Source organism: Seriola aureovittata, chromosome 20 (assembly GCF_021018895.1).
Source record: "Seriola aureovittata isolate HTS-2021-v1 ecotype China chromosome 20, ASM2101889v1, whole genome shotgun sequence".
NCBI classification, from domain to species: Eukaryota; Metazoa; Chordata; class Actinopteri; order Carangiformes; family Carangidae; genus Seriola; species Seriola aureovittata.
Window position 1 is genome coordinate 6,500,054 of NC_079383.1, and position 19,920 is coordinate 6,519,973.

General features: G+C 38.6%; 1 protein-coding gene across 2 annotated transcripts in view; it reads right to left on the reverse strand.

The window, feature by feature from the left end:
• Positions 1-19,920, reverse strand: part of col11a1a (collagen, type XI, alpha 1a) — an 80,175-nt gene that overhangs the window by 26,444 nt on the left and 33,811 nt on the right. For both annotated transcript variants that reach the window (XM_056364763.1, XM_056364762.1), the window contains 16 exons: positions 19,356-19,400; positions 18,994-19,047; positions 17,038-17,082; positions 16,235-16,288; positions 16,054-16,098; positions 14,273-14,326; positions 14,050-14,157; positions 13,851-13,904; positions 11,406-11,459; positions 10,472-10,516; positions 10,251-10,304; positions 10,099-10,143; positions 7,143-7,196; positions 6,506-6,559; positions 2,907-2,960; positions 2,340-2,447 (listed from right to left, as the gene is read on the reverse strand). In XM_056364763.1, coding sequence (XP_056220738.1) covers positions 2,340-2,447; positions 2,907-2,960; positions 6,506-6,559; positions 7,143-7,196; positions 10,099-10,143; positions 10,251-10,304; positions 10,472-10,516; positions 11,406-11,459; positions 13,851-13,904; positions 14,050-14,157; positions 14,273-14,326; positions 16,054-16,098; positions 16,235-16,288; positions 17,038-17,082; positions 18,994-19,047; positions 19,356-19,400 — 927 coding nt within the window. The remainder of the gene's footprint in view (positions 1-2,339; positions 2,448-2,906; positions 2,961-6,505; positions 6,560-7,142; positions 7,197-10,098; positions 10,144-10,250; positions 10,305-10,471; positions 10,517-11,405; positions 11,460-13,850; positions 13,905-14,049; positions 14,158-14,272; positions 14,327-16,053; positions 16,099-16,234; positions 16,289-17,037; positions 17,083-18,993; positions 19,048-19,355; positions 19,401-19,920) is intronic.

Consider the following 19,920-nt stretch of genomic DNA (forward strand, 5'->3'; position numbering starts at 1 on the left):
AACTGAGCCTTGCCAGACAAAGAGCAAAAACTGAAGGCAATACCAGACTACCAGGGTAAAATTCTAACATTAAAATCTAACTCCTTGCCTTCTTCCTCAGACAGACGCCACATGACAATCAACTTCATTCCTTTTTTATACAGGAGACTGGTGTATGATAAGCAGTGCTCAAACTTTGACCCTATCATGAGGCTGCAGCCACAGGCAAATCTTTGGTCACCTTCTACAGAAATTTGAATCTGTAGTTGTTGCTCCATATTCAGCGTGCTTCTCTCCTCACACTGTGTCAGTCTCTGAAAGGGTCACCAGTCATCACTGCTGCAACCATGTGGTCTCATAGTAAAATAAACTCATAAATCTAGTCTTTGCTGCAGAGAAATTGAGAGAGTGGAACTTTGCTGTTTTAGTTCACTCTACTGTTTTTGGTATTCAAAATTGAGTTATTCACACTCTTATGTAACTTTAATGGTTGGGAAGTGTTGAATTGGAGCTGGGATTGTGTCGATGTGCATTAGGGGAGGCAAAGCACATGACAGCTAAACCGTGTATTTGAAAGCTGCACTGCTCTCAGACTGAACCTTGTAAATGAGAACTTAAGATGTATTAATACTATTCAAAGATGCTCAACATCCAGCTCCTCTGGTGAAATGTGTGCATACAGGTATGTTTCAGATTTTATGCATTAACTAAAGTTCTACACTACACAGCCTGCAGCTGAGCAACAAAGGGCTCTGAATTTAATAGAAAAAACAAACTGAATACAGATTGAAAAGCATATGACAAGCAAATATAATATAACTAATGGCTTTGTCGCACCAGGAAGAGAAGCCTGCTTGTTTTGTAGCTGACATTCATCTTAATGGGCCATTAGCTGCAATTAGTTTGAAGCATGTATGTTTTCTGTGGAATCATTAGCACTGTCACGACACAATCAATGCATAAGCATCAACTCTAATCAAAACCAGTGCACTGTCGCTTTCACACAATCAGCCACAACATGAAACAGAGATGAGTCTTTGAAACTCAGTATGTTTTTTTTTTTTTGTTGTTGAGTTTTTTGTTGAAAACGATACATAATACAAAAATAACTTAGTGCTGCTTAATGGATAAAAGCTAAAATGTGATTCCACATAACACAAAAAACATGCTGCCAAAAATATTTTTTTGACTGAAGAGAGCACTGAATGCTTGTTCACATCCTCTCCAACCTTCCCTGCCCTCACCTCAGATACTGAACTCACTTTCTTTTGTATTGCATCTGCAAAAAGGAGTAGTGCCAATAATTGCAGGGCAACCATAGTTTAGAACATTTCTAAAACAAGACTGCAGAAAAATTTACTTCTGGCTTTGTTCTTGTTTCTTTTGTATTGGCAAGCTGACTTTATCTGCAAACAGGGAGCCACAGAAGAGCGGGCTTGAGAGGTATAAGAGGATTTGGGCTCTGCTGCCAAGACCTCCACAAAGTGTCCCTGGCATACTGATGCACAGGTTTGAGCAGAGTGGGGAAGGAAAGTGGAGCTGTGAGTGGCGGAGGGTTTGGAGTTAGCCGATGGACTTGATTAAACTGTCTGCTTGGGGAAGACGGGAAGAAAATGAAAGCAGGAGACATGGTGGGTCTGAGGGAGAGAATGGGGAGCAGGGCACGCTGAGAGATCCTGCGAGTCAGATGGGTGGTTTGGAGCAGCCCATACTTCTACAAAATGGCTGCTGTCTGCTCTTAATGGGCACTCAATTTGTGGGCAGCAAGGGCCAGGGAGAGAATGTGGGCAGACGCTCCCAAAATCTCAGCTACTGTATCTTCAGCAGTCACTTGCTAGAGCCTTGTGCGGTTCAGAGAGTGATGGTGAGATGTGGGTGAATGTATTGCTCCAGATTGATTCCTGCTTCCTCACAGTTTTATTTAAGCAATCCAGCAGTCTATTGAGCTTTGCATGCCCTCAAGAAATATAACTGCTTGCGAATGCAGCTGGCTCAATCTGCAAAATCAAATCATGTGCGATAATTGCAGCTGCATAAGTTCAATTTGCAGCCCACCTCTATACTGTTGATGTCTCTATCAACCTCCCTGGCTTCCTCTCTTCTGTGTAACTGACTCAAATCTATTACAGTGTGTGAGAAAAGCAGTGGAGGAGAGAGGGGGAGGAAAAGGGCATTTCTGGTATGTTGTGGTACTATAGAAAAGAAATTAGCATTTTTTTCAGATTAATAATTTTTACACATCTATCTACTTTCTTCCCTTCAGTACAGGATACTGGGCATTAACTGTGACCTAGCGTGTATATGAAATAAGTTTAAGCACTCAAAAATAAAAGATGGCCTTTCTTGTTCTTTCTACATACCTTCGCTCCCTCCTTGCCAGCAGCACCTGGAAGACCCTGTTCTCCAGGTGGACCTGGGGGTCCGGGGTGTCCTCTCTCACCAACGGGACCGGTCTCTCCAGTGGGTCCCTAAGATGTTATCACACAGTTTGATATTATTTACAGTTCAACATAGCAGCAATACATCAAATCTTCCCTGTAGTTATATAAATCATGAGATACAGTTATTAATGGCCGATTTCACTGATAATTTACACCAATACTTTCATGAGTCCATGAGTGTCCAGATAAATAAACTGTCCATTTCCAAAATGAGAGATGTTCTGTTCAGATCCAAAACAGATCAACCACATTTCTGTTTAAGTCCTCAAAAAATATCCACATGGACAATTACCTTTTACATGTCATCTTTTATTTTTAAGATACTGATTATTGAGGATTGTGGACTACTGCTGTATTCCCTTTTTCCAGACAATATTCATTTACTGCGTGGAATTACAATGCCATTAAGGCTTTCATATCAATTATATATTACATTTATTTAATAATATATTTAATTTTACATCGTTTAATAATACATTACAGTACCTGGGGCCCGACAACACCTCCTGGACCTGGTGGGCCGGTTTTTCCTTGGAAACCCTGAAAGAAGATGATAAAGTCTTATTCATATGGTTTGTAAAAACAGAAACTATTACGCTTATCTATTAAAACCCAAGTAAAGAAACCAAAGTGATTCATCTTGAATTTATTTCAGCTAATAAGCAGGGGTTTAAGTTCTGGCTCATGTATTTCCTTGACGTAGGAACAAGGAGCTTTTTCAGGTTACATTCACAATCAAGGATTGGATCAAGGATTCTATTAGATTACAGTGCTGGCTGGTAAATAACTTCAGGCAGATGTCAATTATTTTGATAAAAATAAAGAAAAAGAACCCTGTACATGTCATTGAGCATGACAATGACAAGAAATAAATGTCTCTTTAACGAGTGTACCTGTTAGTGGAGATTACCTGGTGCTATCAATAAGCATTGCAAACAAAATAGACACCTAGAGACTATTTGCTGCTTTTAAAGCCTCTGAAAACATATTTTCTTATTATGTTATTAGGAGAGATGTGTTTTGGTTATTTTAAAATGAGAGATTTCAGATTTTCTGCTTTTGTCCTTATATTTCTGTTAGACACAGGTGATGTAACACATTTTCATATCATCAGAGTTTGACAATATTTCAATAAAATGTGAATCTGACCAAAACCACAGAGTTCTGATGAAGCCATTAGTTCAGTATGAATAAATTTTAAAAAATTATAAAATAAAAATTTTCTAAACTTTGACTCTGAATTTTGCCTATTTTGTCATAAACTTAATGTTATAAAGAAAAGAAAAAAAATAATTTCAGATGCTTTGAATATTCATATATTATATATATGATATTAGTATAATTATAACTCTGCAGCTCCGAGCTGATTTTAGGTTCTATTTTAGGTCTACTTTGGTTAATCTCTGGCTTGGATTAAATTATAAGTAGGTGTTTCCATCAAACAAGGTCTGGAAAGTTCAGTGCACCCAACCTGTCCAGTGCCAAAATAGTGCTTGGTCAAGAAAATAGAGTCAAATAGCAAAAGATCCCTTTAGTGATCTCATGAACCAAATGAAACCAGAGGTAAGAGTGAGTATTGGACTTTCTTTAGTCTGGTAGCACGACACCTGACTCCAACAATATGGTAATGTTGCTCAAAGTCTGCTGAATGTGTAATTAGGCATCTATAGGCATCTGCTATAAGAGTCTTCCTGCTCTATAGCTGTCATATCACACATTAACATTTATAAATCTTTGTTAATTAAAATAGAATTTTTGCCAACATTCTAAAACACTTTAAAAAAATCAGCTTTTACTGATGGACCTATTTGAATTAGGTATTGCTTATTTTTGCTGTTGCTTGCACAAAAACCAAACAGCTTCACTGTGCATTTTACTTCTCGGACTAAAGAGCTATTTGAATATAACAATGATAATAATAATAATAATAATAATAATAATAATAATAAGAGTTAGCACCCAGTGTTCTGTGTGTGCACATTTAGTTATGGTAAAGTTGTTGTGTAAGTTTACATTCACAGTGTGTGGTTGATTTGCATCGATTTGTATTCCCTATGGATATACTTAAGCAGAACAGGACAACAAGTTCAACATCTTGAGTATCGACACCAACAATGCGACACAAATCAGATGAACTTCTGTCTTCTGGGGGAGGAACAATCCAATCTGCATTGGCATGAGACTTCTTCCAAATACTCGGTATATTCCCCAAATATTAACCCAGCAGGATGCTTAGAATTTAGCTTAATAAGTGAATTAATACATTAAGATTTTGATAATCAAGAATGACTGGTGTCCTTAACATAAATTTCATATTTTAATGGAGACATACTAAATTCTGTAATGTTTTAGGACAGAATGACACGAGTGAACACTGACTTTCACTTTGACATTTCCACCACTTGCCAACTGATCAATGAATCCCTCAGTCATCAAACTCCATATTTATCAATTTTTTCACCAAGGTATTACTTTTATAACTCATTTCATTTATAAGTTGCTATACTTCAGCCAAACAATGTCTTCAAATCCAAGCTGTTAGATCCAGATTTCTTAATCCAGGCTTATTGATCTGTATATGTTGTGACTTGTGCTGATGAAACCCTCAGGCCATTCTACTACAGCATCGGCCCTGACTCTGAGACATCAGCTCAAATCTTTATCTGCACTTCCTCAAATATAACTTGTGTTGCCAGGGCTTGGTGCCTATGAGCATCTTTATTGCCGTGATCAATTCTCATATTGGATGCTTGTGGAGCCCGTTCATCAGAGCATAAATCTACATCCATAAACACCTTAATAAACACCCTGTCGTCGTTGCTTGAATAGCGGCAAAGGCAGGGAACCACTCGTGTGTGGTGTGCTACGTTATCTACAAGAAAGAGGCAGGCGGAAAGGGAAGCTTTAATGATAAAAGTGATGATCTGTCAAGCTTTTAGTAGAATTTATTGCCCTCTGAGCCTCGTCAAACCAGGGTGCACTGATGCATACAAAGTACAGAGGAATCAAATTTGAGAGCAGGGGATGGCAGCTAGGTGTGATCAAATCAAACTTTACTTTATTTTTCCTTTGTGTCACATGAGATATGGCATCATCGGGGCAGATTTAGTGCAGCCATTTCTCATTAAGCTCATAACTGATAACTGAAATAGCTGTTTTGAAAAAAACGACATGAACCATTGTTCCATGCTGTTACAACAAATATTAGTAAGAGTTATTATTGCTCAGTTATTTTTGCTCAGTTACACAATCTGTTGCTGCTGGACAATCTAGGTCTATGTCCTTTCATTGGATATTTGCAAAGTAACAACAAGCCAGCTCCATCAGAAAAGGATGTTTCCTCAGCTCCTTGGTGTCCATCTCTCTGAGATAGAAGTCTGAGCCATCTGGCTTTACACAGACAGAATGCAGTGTGTGTGTGTGTGTGTGTGTGTGTGTCTGTGTGTGTGAATGGAGACGAGCAGATCGACCCAGACAATGTTCACAAGGGCTTTGTCTTTAGAATTTCGCTTTACGAGACATGTCTACCCTTTTGGCATCCCACTGAGATGTTGTATCAGTGATTGTAATCCCCTGCATACAACTGCGATTGAGATAAAACGTGGGGGAGGGGGTGGGGGTTCAAATGTAGTGCAGCTTACTGACTGTGAGGATCGGATTCATCCTGCAATGGAGAGGCAATTTAAAGAATGAGAGCTAAAGAGACATTGACACAACAAAACTATATCTTGCAGGATTAAAACAAGATGTTGTGGAATTAAACTGAGCAAATATTAAGAATGTTTTTCAAACTGCCCTGGCAATTCATGTTTATGTTCATGTTTCACACACTTGGAATCTAAAATATTTCCCCGAGAAAGATCAATGATTAAACCTTTCTGAAAAACTAAAAATGGAGGTGTTACGCTCCTTTATTTGCATCCGCTGTGGAAATATGACAGACCTGTCCAAATATGAAAAATAAAGTCACACTGAGTTCCTGACTCATTGTTGAGGTCTAGAGGTTTGAAGTTAGAGGCAGATAATAACCAGAACCACACAGGTGACTGGCAGCTCAAACAGGATACTGCATCTTCAAGACTCACCGTTTCTCCGCGCTGGCCAGGGTGTCCGGGCAGCCCATCCTTTCCAGGTGGTCCCTGTTGGGAAGAAATTAAAATACGCACAAGCTCAGTAACCCAGTACATTCATTATCGTCACATTCATATCTGGAGTGAATAATGGCACGAGGAAATTTGTTAGAATAAAAGTTTCTTTTTCCAAGCTGTTAGATTTTATTATTATATGGTGCAAATACTTTGTAGGCACAATATATAGCACAAACATAATTGTGGTTAAACTACCAGAACACTAATGAAAGAATAACAGGCTCTGATTTTTTCGTTCTCATTGGCTGAAGGCTAAGAGCCAACAATGAATCTAACCTGAATCGATAGGTGGAAATTATCACTTGTCTCCTGCCTGGACTGGAGAGTGAAAGAATGGGTTCTGCCTCAATAACAGTTAGACTAATGACCCCTGCACAGAATTAGGGATACTGCTATATATTACTGCACCCGATGAAGTCGCGACTTGTAATGTTTGCAAACTATGCTAATTTGCTGATTGAGACAGTAGGAAGGCATTGAACCTTGGGAAAGAGCTGCACGCCACATAATCTTACTGTAGGTGGTTTTACATTAAGCTGTCGGATGGATATAGTGGAGGCGGAGAAACACTTACAGGGGGGCCCTTTGGTCCAGGGAAGCCCACAGGTCCCTGAGGCCCTTGAGGTCCCTGCAATCAGCACACAGACAGTAAGATTGATGAGAGATGCACAAAGAGTAAAGTTATGAGGTGGTTTACTGCAGTGTGCAAAAAGAAACCAAAACAGAAAACAGACAGAAAGCAAATTAAGTTTAGAGCTAAAAAAAAAAAAACAAGATCCCAAATAATTGTGGTCAAGTGAGTCACTGTTGATTAGCTCATAGAGCCTGTGCTCTGATTAGCCCTCCTAGTAACACAAAGTCATTATAGTGAGCACTCTGGAGTGGCAGGAAATAGATCTGGTTCTCCAGCCACTTGACTGCCACAGAGAAAAGTCCAACTAGGCTTAATCTTAAAGTGCTATCTAATGCCTGAGTGCTGATTTTTTTTTTTTGGACAGGAACATTTCAGGCCTTAAACACTTAAAAAGACTCAAAGTAAGTGAATAAACTGCTGGGTAAAATAAGGTCAGTTCCTGTCAAATCCTGTCAAATCCAAAGGTCAATCTCACAAGAACTGTAATAATTTAATATTCAGTAAAAGCCAGCCTATAAAGAATTATTTACTTTCCTTTCACATTTAAATTACCAAGAATACTTACATACTGTTTCCCTACTGTACAAACTATGTTTGACAAACATATCATTATATATTTAATTTGCATATACTGTACATATACAGTATGTTCAACTGGTCTATATTTAATGATAGGCTGAGAGCAGCAGAAATAGAGAACACAAGTCAATGTAGAGAGGAAAGCAGGACCCACGTCAGCAAATGATGAATAAAAAATCTGACACAAACGTCTGGAACAGGAGGAAAAAGAGGTCAGCGTGCAACTGACACAACAAATATTCAGAGTTCTGTGTTGACTTTTGTTACAGTGAAATATGTTGATGAAGTGAAAATTCTTTTTTAAAAAGTTACAGTTTATTGTTGAGGTAGCATAATGGTTTGGGATTTAGGGAAATTAAATTTAAAGAGCATAGAAAATATCTGATGCACATTGATTCAATCTAATATAAATTTCAAAGCTGACTTGATAATTTAAGTTTATCTTTTAATCATGTTCATCCATCAGATTTGAGCTGAGTTCACCTCACTTGTCCTGTGTCTGAACAGACAAAGACAATCTCATTCCAATAGCATTTTTTAAGTTTTTTATACACACAAAGAAAGGTGAGGCAAACATTAGCAATTCATATAGAGCAGGGGTGGACAGTAACAAAGTACATTTACTTGAGTACTGTTTTCTTGGAAACATATGAATATGAGTATCTTTACTTTGACTTAAGTGATGGAGCTGGGCGCTTTGTCCACCTCTGATACAGAATTCATGACATAATTTGGCAGCTTTTAATCTCGCAGAATTGCCCTCACTTAGAATGATGTAGTTCGAAGGTCAAAAGCTGCCAATCAGCATCTGCTTCAATATGCTGTGGAGTGCAAAACTGAATTCTATGGGAAGTTCTACAGGCATGAGCCAGTTAATTAAAACTTATGGATGGATGAATGGATGGATGGATATATACTCACTATTTATCTCCTCTGGGAAATTCAGTTAATTTAACCCCTGATACCAAAATCCAAAACTGAAAAGCTGCTTGGCTGAAGTTGATATTACATTTTACAAAATAAAAGCAAGATTTGAAAGCACCAACCCAAGCACTGACCTAAGTACGGCTTTGCAGACAGGTATTAGTAAGACTAGTGGATTTAAACTTTGTTGAATATCACAGTGGCCTTTGACACTGGAGAGAGTGAATGTGCCTATTTAATGGGGGATGATGAGTAATTTTCTGTATATGGCTATGCAGCCCATGCAGAAAGCATGAGATGCGTTTAGAGTGTTTGCTTTCACTCCTACATTGTTGTTATGTTCCTTTCTCTAACAGAGGGGAGGATCTGTTTTCTGATAGACTCCCCGTGGAGCTCTGTCAGAGTTGTAATAAAATCCATTTTTCTCCTTCTGTGGTGTTAGGAAAATGTTAATGCAAACTCAGCACTTGCTGCAGCTGCAGTTAAAAGCCCTTATTGTTTCATGCCTTCTTTGGGCTTTTTGGATTTTCTTTGTCAAACAGCAAAATCAACTTGCACTAAAACACCACTGGAAATCTAACAAACTCTAATGAAAGGTATTAAATAAGGTAGAACAGCTGAAAAGCTTTTATTGTGAGGTAACTGCAGAGTGTGTTTATTTTCCTCTGAGTTAGCCACCCAGGGCTGCCACTGTGCACAATAAAAATCATTTTATTTTCTCTTTTGTTTGAGCATCAGTTTAAAGGAGAAATGTATCTTATGAGAACTCTGAGGAGCAACGCTAAAGGGAGGGGGTAAGAAAAAACAGAAATGCTCCTGTCTGGTAGATGAAGGTGGGAACAGGAACATAGCAATCTTCCCATATGGCAAAGAAACAGTGTGTTTATAAAATGGAAAAAATAAAGACAGATTAAATAAACAGCTTTTATAGAGTCATAGATTTTTGAATGACTCCGAATCTGTTACTTCTTAATTATTTCTAGTCAATCCTTACTGATGCTCTCGTCTTCCTAGGTAAACTGTTACAGCAAGTTAAACATTTCCATCCTCTTTAGTAACCCGTGAGAACTAATAATGTCCCCAAGTGTATTTCTTCTTGCTCCTCTTTTTTTTTAAAAAACGCTTCTCATTATGCTTTGAACTCTGAAGGGTCTGACCAGTATGACAAGATTTGAAGCTCAATACTGACCAACTCTTTGACTGAAGAGAATCAATTCACATTTACAAAAAACATGTCCCAGTCTAACATCACCATAGTCGAGGTGCAGAGACTGTAAGTGCTATTTTAACTAACCCTAACAGAACTGATAGACTGAGTTCATGATGCATCCTTTGGTTGTATTCACATGCATTACAGAACAGCCACCCAAGACTCAGCATGTTATGGACTTACTCTCTCACCAGGTGGGCCTGGAGGGCCGTCGTTGCCTGCTGTGCCCTGCAACACACAGCAACATATCAGTGTCATTTTATTTTAAATCACTGCTCGATATAGAGTACTACACACTAAGGAGCCTAAAATCAGTGTGAGATTAGTATTATTACCTTGGGACCAGGTTTTCCTGTTGGACCTCTGGCTCCTCGAGCACCACGAGGACCCTGCAGAGACAGAAGCAACCTCAAGAGTCAAACACAGGACCTATGAGTATTATTGTATCTAAAACTGTCAGAATGCATGTCATTCAGGCGAATGGATTATAAAAGATGACTTAACACTATTTAATTAGATCATTAATCATAGAAATCATAGAGAGAGCAGAACATACCGTTGGACCTCTTTGCCCTCTTGGACCAGGTTTACCTGCAACACCCTGTTAGATAAAAAGGCAAAACATTTTAAGCACTCAAACATATTTTCATCTGTCATTATGCATTTAGCAGAACACGTCTCACTTCCATGTGGCTTCAGATGAAATCCACGTGAGCTTTGAACTCTAATCACTAATATCTTTGTTGAAAAAAGTAAACAACTATTCATTTTTCAACTATTCATTTCTCAAACGTTGTGTCTTGTATGTTTATAGGTACAAATACCTTTTGGAATGACAAGAAAGAATTTGTTAAATAATATCATTTCCACTGCTTGTCTGAATAAAACAGCAGAAACAATCTGATAACTGATGCATTGAAAATATTTCTGGCTTTGAGTCAACACTGGACAAAATCTGATTTCGTTAAAAAAGTATTGAGTATTTAATTTTGGAAGGTAGCCTTGGCATAAGTATGATAATGTACCTCAAAGTGTCCATTAAATGACTGTGAAGTACTCTGAAAAGGAAATATCTTACCTTTATAAATTGAGGAGGACTTGAAATTGATAAATTTCTACGTGAATGAACAATTTTGTTATCTTAGATCCAGATAAACTGGGAATATTGTGTCTATTTCATAATTAGGTGCTGAAAGTAAAACCTGTATCTTGAACTCTTTCTCAGCACTTTTCAAAACTCTATGAGTGCCAGTTATTTTTTTCCAGCCTTGAAATGGGTAGAGGAGCTCAATGAAAGCGCAATTGTTTCCACATTGTTCTCCCCCCAATTGATTTTGCCGCTGTTATTTTTTGTGCCAAGTCACCACACTGATGCCTTTATAATAGGAATCAATTTTCTTTTGAGCTGGAATATGATGGCGTGGTGATTTTCATACACAAACAGGCACAGTGTGTGTACTCTATGAGTGTCTACGTGTGTGTTTTCTTACCCTGGCTCCTTTCTCGCCGTTGGCTCCTGGGAACCCAGGGAAACCACTAGAGCCCTGTCAATAGGAGAGGGAGATATGGAGGGAAAAAAGAGAAACGAGAAAAGAGAGGCTGGGTTGGTCGTAGCATGCATGATAATAAGCACTCATCCTGAATTTATCTGCCCTATTGTTGGATTTCATCTTCAGTTGGTTTCATACAGTTAACAGAGTTTAAAACCAATCACTTTCATGAGCGGAACACTTTCCCCCCTGATTTGTTAATGATGTCTCTACTTTAACTGAATAACACTATTTAATACTGTAAGCATTTTCAAGTTATAAAACACATTGTGTAATGAAGTAAAAGTTTACAACAAAAAATCCAACATTTCCTGCCTTCTCAAGACAATACATCAAATTTCCAAGTTTTTTCCAAGTAGGGAAAGTTTCTCAGGCAAATGAACTAATGTGGGGGACACAATGCACACACACACACGCACACACACACACACACACACACACACACAACCAAACATTGGAGGCTTTCAAAACAAAAGACTTAGCACAAGATCCCTATAAACACAAGACAAGGTGACATGATTTTTTTTCTTTAGACAAACTCTGTGAACAGAGGATTAAAGAGCTTACTTACTGTGCAGCAGCTCACCACACGTTGCATTGGGGACATTTAGTAAAAATCAATCAGTGACAAACCGTGACTCCCTCCATGTAAGATTTCCACATATCACTACTGTTCTGTTATGTCTAATGAGCTACTGTCTCTATAAAACAGTTAAATCTAGCACTGTCAATGTTGTTGAGATTGTGAGTAATTTTTAGATACTATCAGGCTTTTTGAACCACATAAATATATTCTGCTAGAGGATGTTACAGGTGTAACACCAGTTGACCTTAGAGTGAGGCCACCAGCATAAAAAGTTGGACGTATCTTTGTAAAAACTTGCCATAGTAAAACAGTACACTGAGGCTGGGAGTCCCATGAGCAGTGCTTGCACATGTCTGTGGCCCTGCTTCATCAGAATCCAAGCGGGGAGCATGGCTCAACATCAACTTTACAGATCCGCACAGAAACTGTTTCTACAGCATCATCAGGAGGATGGGTAACCTTTAAATCCACATGTGGAGTGGATGGTGGATAGCAGGCGTGATGATTTGATGTGAGAACAGAGTAAGTATAGGGTGAATGAGGGTTTCAAATAATCTTTTTATGATATTGTGCTGGTACATGGAAGTACATGTCATCAGCTGTTACAGGGATCTAAATTGTTCATATTTTATGGGTTTAGTTTCTGGTAAATCTTTTAAAAACCCCACAAAAAATTTGCTGTTTGGCTTTTTGCATCAATAAATCACTTCAGCATAAACTGTGAGACACTGCTATGATTCCCATGATTTCCAAATGAGACAAAATCAGACCATAACCTGTAAACCTGTCGACCAGTGTTAGTGTCTAAACCACATTTTACAGTGTGTGGCAGCGTGTCAGACTGAGGAGGGAATCTGCTACATTGCTTTACAGCAAGAACAGAGCACAGATTCCTTCAACTCGATAGCAGCTGAAGCTCAACGAAAGTGTGGGGAGGGAGCAGAGCAGATGGAAACCACAGGGTTTATGGGATATGTCTTACTTTTAAGTTCAGAGCAAAATGCTGGATTTACAATTATTGGTTCATAATAACTGTTCCAAATGAATGAACAATGATTGATGTTAAGAACTGTTTTCTAACAGTCTTGATTCCCCTTAATAAAGTACTTTAATTAATAACCAATGACTTTAAGAATTGATAATGATTATCTATTAATGATTCAGAAATCAGTTATTAGCAAATAATAAGATGAAGTCTTTGGGTTGCCAGATTGTGAAATATCCCTTTGACTGTTGTTTATGTTTTCTATTTGGTAATAATGGAGTAATAAATACTGGTAATTCTCATGGGTTTCTCACTTTTCAATTCGCCATTCAGTCTGTGGTTAAGAAATACCATTAAGCTGTTAATAAATGTATTTTGATCTGCAGCAGCTTTCCAGACAGTAAATAGACCAACAGTCCATTGGAGACATTTTTCTGAATAATTAAAGAGCAAAACGATGTTGGAAAGATAAACATCAGACAAAGGGATTTTTTTTAATAATCTGACATCACAACCATGATCTTACAGCTGAACAGCTTGTAAGTGAGTGCTTAATGTGTCCTCAGACATGAGTAAAGTCATTAGTTACTACATATAAACCCTTTGTAATACAGCGACAGCTACTTACTTTGAAAAAATATTAGGTACGATTCAATATATACAATACATTATATAAAATATGTTGTTGCTTAAATCTATTTACACTAATGTTTTTGTTGTGTTAAGTCAGTGTAACAGAACAGACTGGTGCAGATTCAGTCAGAAATGAAAAGAGAAAACATCCCATACTGTGGTGAGATTGACGCTAACTTACCTTTGGTCCTTGTCTTCCTGGATAACCTGGCAATCCTGGGACACCGAGTTTACCCTGAGAAACATTAACAACACGTATCAGCACAGTAAACCAATTTTAGCACAACAGCAAGGTTAAAAACAGCCACTGAGAGGAAAATATGGACAAATATGATTCTCATATCAGCTTTCAAATATCCTTGGTAGTTTAGCTATATGACCTTTTCCCCAGCTGGACCAAGGGGACCTGGTTCTCCGTTGGGTCCAGCTCGGCCTTTAGGACCCTCAGGACCGTCCTCTCCGCGGGACCCAAGCATGCCAAGCTCACCCTGTAACACAAGCACACATAGAGAAAGAATAATGAGTTGACACTGCTTCATTGGTTCTGGACATGGAGGAAGTTATTTAAAAAACAGTTGATGTTATTTCAGTCAAGCTCCTCACCCGGTCTCCTTTGATTCCCATGTCTCCCTTGAAACCTGGGAAACCGTCCTCGCCCTAAAATGAGACAAAAAGAAGTTGCAGCATTTGCCAGTATTTTATTAAAGTGTTATTTAAAGCATTTGTTTATTTCACATCGAGACTCTTGGAATGGACTACTTTCTTCATTTCATTGGGGGACATAAATGATTAAGGCTCCTGATATTTTGTATTTATTGAGCATCTGGTAAAAATTCAGCCTTCTCATGTTCACTCTGTAGATCACAGGATTGATGCTGCTCTCTGCTGGTCACATCGTGGAACAGCATGTGCAAGGAACTCAAGTTTAGTTGTTTCACAATGAGCTGTGCTATATACATGCTCTACATTGCACCAGCTGATTTTATTTGGGATTTGGGATATACTGATGTAATAAATTAGACAAATGTATATCATATGATAGATTTTTAAATAGAAAAGACACTGGATTCAGTATATATGCACTGAATCAAGATTAAATACAGTACCAATTTTGGGAGTTTTGTTAGTGAACCAGAATTTTGAGCTTGAGAATCAAATGGAACCTGAAGGCCACTTTACAGTTCAGCCGAAACTGTTTTCTTTGACACTTTCTGTTTCTTGTCTGTCACCTGTCCATGTTTTCAACCCTATCTGTTGCATAATGCAGCACTGAGCATGTCTGTTGCCAGCAACTCACATCAGACCCTATGCATATACACACGCATACACACACACGCGCACCCACCCACCCATCCACCCGCCCACACACACACACACACACACACACACACACACACACACACACACACACACACACACACACACACACCTGAGGTAAAGTACATCCTTTATTCATAACAAACCCTTTCTCCTCAAGGTTTTGGCTTTTGAATCTCTTGCTATAAATAATTCAATAAAAACTGATATGAATACCTGTCAGTGTAGTGAGAACAACACCCCTCAGTCAGATAATGGATTTTATACAGCAGCATAACTGTATTGATCTTAAATAAACGTCATGCATATTAAAAGGCACCTTAGTTTAAATTCTACATAGTGGCATGCACACTTCAAAAGAGCTTGAGATGGATTGCGGTGTTCTTTGAAACCAAAAGCCTCGAGCCTGACAGCTTTACATTCGAAAACTGATTGAGGGTCACTCCAAAAAAGAAGTCTCTCCACTCAAGAAGGCTATCGACTGACCTCCGCATGGTGCGTTCAGGCTGCAGCAGCCGTTCTCTCCGGCTCAAAAGAGTCAAAACAAAGTTGGGAGTGCAGGTAGACGGCCATAGTTACAGACAGAATAAGTGTGACATGAATATATTTGTTGGCTTTCCCCAAATTTTGACAAAGTTTCAACAAACACTGTGACATACAGCGTGTCAGTTAAGACCACATTTTGTCTTTGACAGAAATAAAGCCATTGAATTTAGCTTGATTTTAGTATGCTTACTCAGCTTGGCAAATTATTTCCAAGACCCGACAGAGATCTTAAGAAGATTACTATGATATTGCGAGTTGAGAAGAACAAAATTCATAAATCTGATAAAATATCTGCTGCATCAGTACAGTGCTTGATATAGAGTAAATTCTTTCCAGTGCTGTCATGGGACAGAATATTCACTTGCACTGACCTTTGTTGACAATGCTGCAGAACTCAACAAGCTTCTCTTATTTTGTAAGGACATCACCATGCATGGCATGACTTCTAACCTCCTCTGGCTACTCACTGGGAAGTAAACTGAGAAATGATGGAACTGTATAGTATTTTAGGAAGTCTGTACCTTCTCTCCCTTTGACCCCTTGAGACCACGGACACCATCAGCACCCTGTTGAAAAGAAAAGATAAGAGAAATACAATACAATCATGTACAACAGAATAAAAGGCAGGACTTTCTTAAAAGGTGAATACAATAAATGAGGCTGGTCAATCAAATGCCAATGTGGCTCCAACAGAAATCATACCTTCACACCACGAGGGCCAGGATAACCAATGGGACCCTGTGGACCTGGTGGACCCTGTAGAGAAGAAAAGCATGGTTCCTGTAGTAAATGCTTTACAGTGTATTATTATACATATTAGTATTAAATAATACTGAAGAAATTAAGTGTACCATTGCATATCTTCACTAGCTTATAAATGCAGCTGGCTTTTACTCTAGTTACTGTATCTTTGTAAACGACATTTTACTTCTATGTTTACAATTATGATTTAAATATACTTACTAGTTTAAATGCTTTATTTTAAAAGTCCATTACATTTTCATTAGAAACTGACTAATGGTAAATATGTGTAAAGAAAATGCCCATTGAACCAACTGCAATATAAAATATTATCATTCATCCAGGACAGAAGCTTGACTGACATGTTTCCTGTCTACTGTGCATTTTATACTTCATTAAATTGTGTAATGAAAAATTTTATTACTATTGTCCAAAAATCTTTTACCTTTAACAACTAACTAGAGCATTGTATTGTGATTTGTGCTGTTGTCGGGCTTGTTAACTAAATCTACCACCTTGTTGCTTACAACATCATCATGGTGATGCTTCAGAAGAATGGAAAATGTTAATGTTAATGTGACCAATGAAGTATGCTGTTGTCCTTTACATGTCTAGAGGATGTATCTATGGAGTCCATTTGAAAATAGTTGCATTTTACGTTAACACAACCTTGGGATTAAAAACTGCTTTAAATTTAGTTGCTTCAACAGCACTGGAACATTTTTGTTCTCTTTTTCACCCGAGCACACATTAAATACACCTACTTGTCCTCCTTTCTCTCCGGGTGGCCCCTCCTTACCAGGATGACCCTGTAAAATAAGATGTCACAAAGCGGTTAAAAGTGAACAGTGAATGAACACTGTGAACAAATCCATGTTATTCCATTTAATGCAACAAATTATGTTCTTGAAGTATCTTTGCAAAATAGAGAGGTAGTATTTGTGCCTGAACTGGCATTACAACAAATATCCAAAGGTGGAGGAACCTGTGTGTTGTCCTAAATAGCTACTACAAGGCATGGCAAAACAAATAATGTGTAAATCCAAGAATGAGAGTGAAGTGATGACCTGACTGTCTGAAGAAAAAAAAGGCGATGAGCTTCATTTTTCTAGGGGCAGTATTAAGTCCATATCACACATGTCTGGTTCACAACAACACAGGTTTTTCCCTGGTCCTCTGTGATAGACAGGTCAATGTGCTTTTCCACTGTACAAATTCAGGTCTGTGAGTTCATCACAACACAGAACAGCTGACAAGTCTACTAATTAGACTACTTCTAGGGCTACAAACAAACTAACAGTAAGTGATGGTGCGTCAGTGAAGTGAAACACAGGAGATTTCTGAGGTTCTCTGTGGCAGTCTGAGGCAGGTTAATAGCCAAGTGCCGTGACCACTGGTGAATGATGGGACAGATAGACAGGCCCACGTGAACAGCTTGATGCAAACCCCCACACACACATATGGAAACCTTTAGCTGCAAACACCTGGCGTTTCGATTTTTGAAGTGTGAGGTTGAGGCAGAGGGCGGTAGATCACCAGACTCTGAGGCCTGAGGGGAACTAAGGGCTGCCTGCCTCTTGAACTTACACACCTCTCATAGTGAGGGCAGAGGAGGAGGAATGACATGATCGACTACAGGTCTGGAAAAACAAAAATCCAGAGTCCCATTATTATGGGGTTATGAAAAATGCCCTAAGAGATGTCTGAGATACAGTACTGCTGTATTTCAAAAGGCGGCTCAGTGTGTGTCATACACCAAAACAGTAACCCCATCCAAACACATTATCAACCTATATCTATATATGACTCATTACTGTATACATCTGGTAAAATTATATGTGCATTTTTAGTAATAATGACAAAAATTAATGAATGAAAATTATTCCAGTTATATCAATTACAAATTGATGTAATTGATATAACTGGAATAATTTTCATCATCATTTCTGTTCCCTGTTATTCTGATGACACTCAGTTATCTCAGTATCAGCCTGGCAAAGAGAGAAACTTTATAATGTTAAATACAGATAAAACTGAAGTGATGGTCAAAAGGAATTCATAAAGCTGGCTGTGGTTCTCTTGGACTGTGCACAAGAGGCCAGGAGTCTAAAGCTAAACTTTTCTATTCATTTCTCACAAGTTTCTGGTTCTCACAAGAACCAAAACATATCATCATAATCCTGCTGTTGTGGCTTCCTTGCACTGGCTACATGTCTGCTAACCAGTTGTTGACTGTTTCAAGATTCAGACTGAAGACGGAGGAGTGTGGTCTTTGCCTAAACTCTGGACAAGCCTGCTACCTCAATAAACTGAAGTGTCCAGCGACCTGCATGCTGAGGATGGGCTGAAATGACAGGACCACATCACACACTACCTGACCAGTGTCCTATGCCCATATATTGCATAAATAGCTTGATGGGAAAATCACAGGTTTGATATAGAAGTGTTGTACACAGGTCAGACCTGTGGACCTGTGGGTTGAACACAGGTTGTTGACGTTGAGAAAAAAAACTTTGGTCAGACTATAACGACCAACATATTCACTCTAAACTGTTGTTATAGCATATATTGTACAGTTTTAGAAAATGTGTGTGAATGAACACTGTCTGATGTTTGGGTGGATGTTACAGGAGTAAAGTGGTGTCATATTTCTGTGTGTGTATATGCGTGTGTAATACTGATATACTGTATGTACGTATATGGGTGATAAGAGCACGCACAGGAGGCCCATCAGCTCCAGGTAATCCAGGCAACCCCGACCTGCCCTGAGGTCCCTGCATGAGGAAAAGAAGATGACAAACAAGGTCAAAGGTCAGAGGTCATAAACTCTGCAGGTGCCAGAAAGCTAAACATGAAAAATATTTTTGACCTTCACTGTGTCACTTGGATTAAAGAGAAGTGTGTTCCACATGTTTACCTCCTAAGCATGAAACTTTATAACAAATGTTCTGAAATATTGGTTACTTATTATCTATCTTTAATCAGTAATTTCCTATAACTGACAATGATTTCTTGTAGTGAAACCCTGAGTACAATTTATCAAAATCAAATCAAAATTTGTTTGGAAAAATAATGGACATACTTTTTCTCCAGGTGGTCCAATGGGGCCTTGAGGACCAGGAAGACCCTATGAGGAGGAGACATATAGATTGACATAAGGGTATGTTTCTATAGCAACAACAAGCATGCTCAAACACACTTGCGCACACACACACATACTTGCACGCACACACACACAAGCTTGAAGAGTTTGTTGGAGCTGTAAATAGTTGAGCTGGTGAAGGAATGTTAAGCTTGTGTGTTTGTGTGTGTGTGTGTGTGTGTGTGTTTGTGTGTGTTTGTGTGTGTGTGTGTGTGTGTGTGTGTGTGTGTGTGTGTGTGTGTGTGTGTGTGTGTGTGTGTGTGTATGTGAAAAGAGTTGGGTTAGAAGGCATACTATGATCTAGCATGCTTCTAGAACCGCACGTCTCATATATGTGTTTCTAGGTGGCTACCTCTTTGTGCCAGTGTGTGTGTGTGTGTGTGTGTGTGTGTGTGTGTGTGTGTGTGTGTGTGTGTGTGTGTGTGAGTATGTGTGTGTAATTTGAGGCACTGAAGCTTGCTCCAACACGTGTGGCAGCTTTGCAGGAATTCCACCAACATGAATA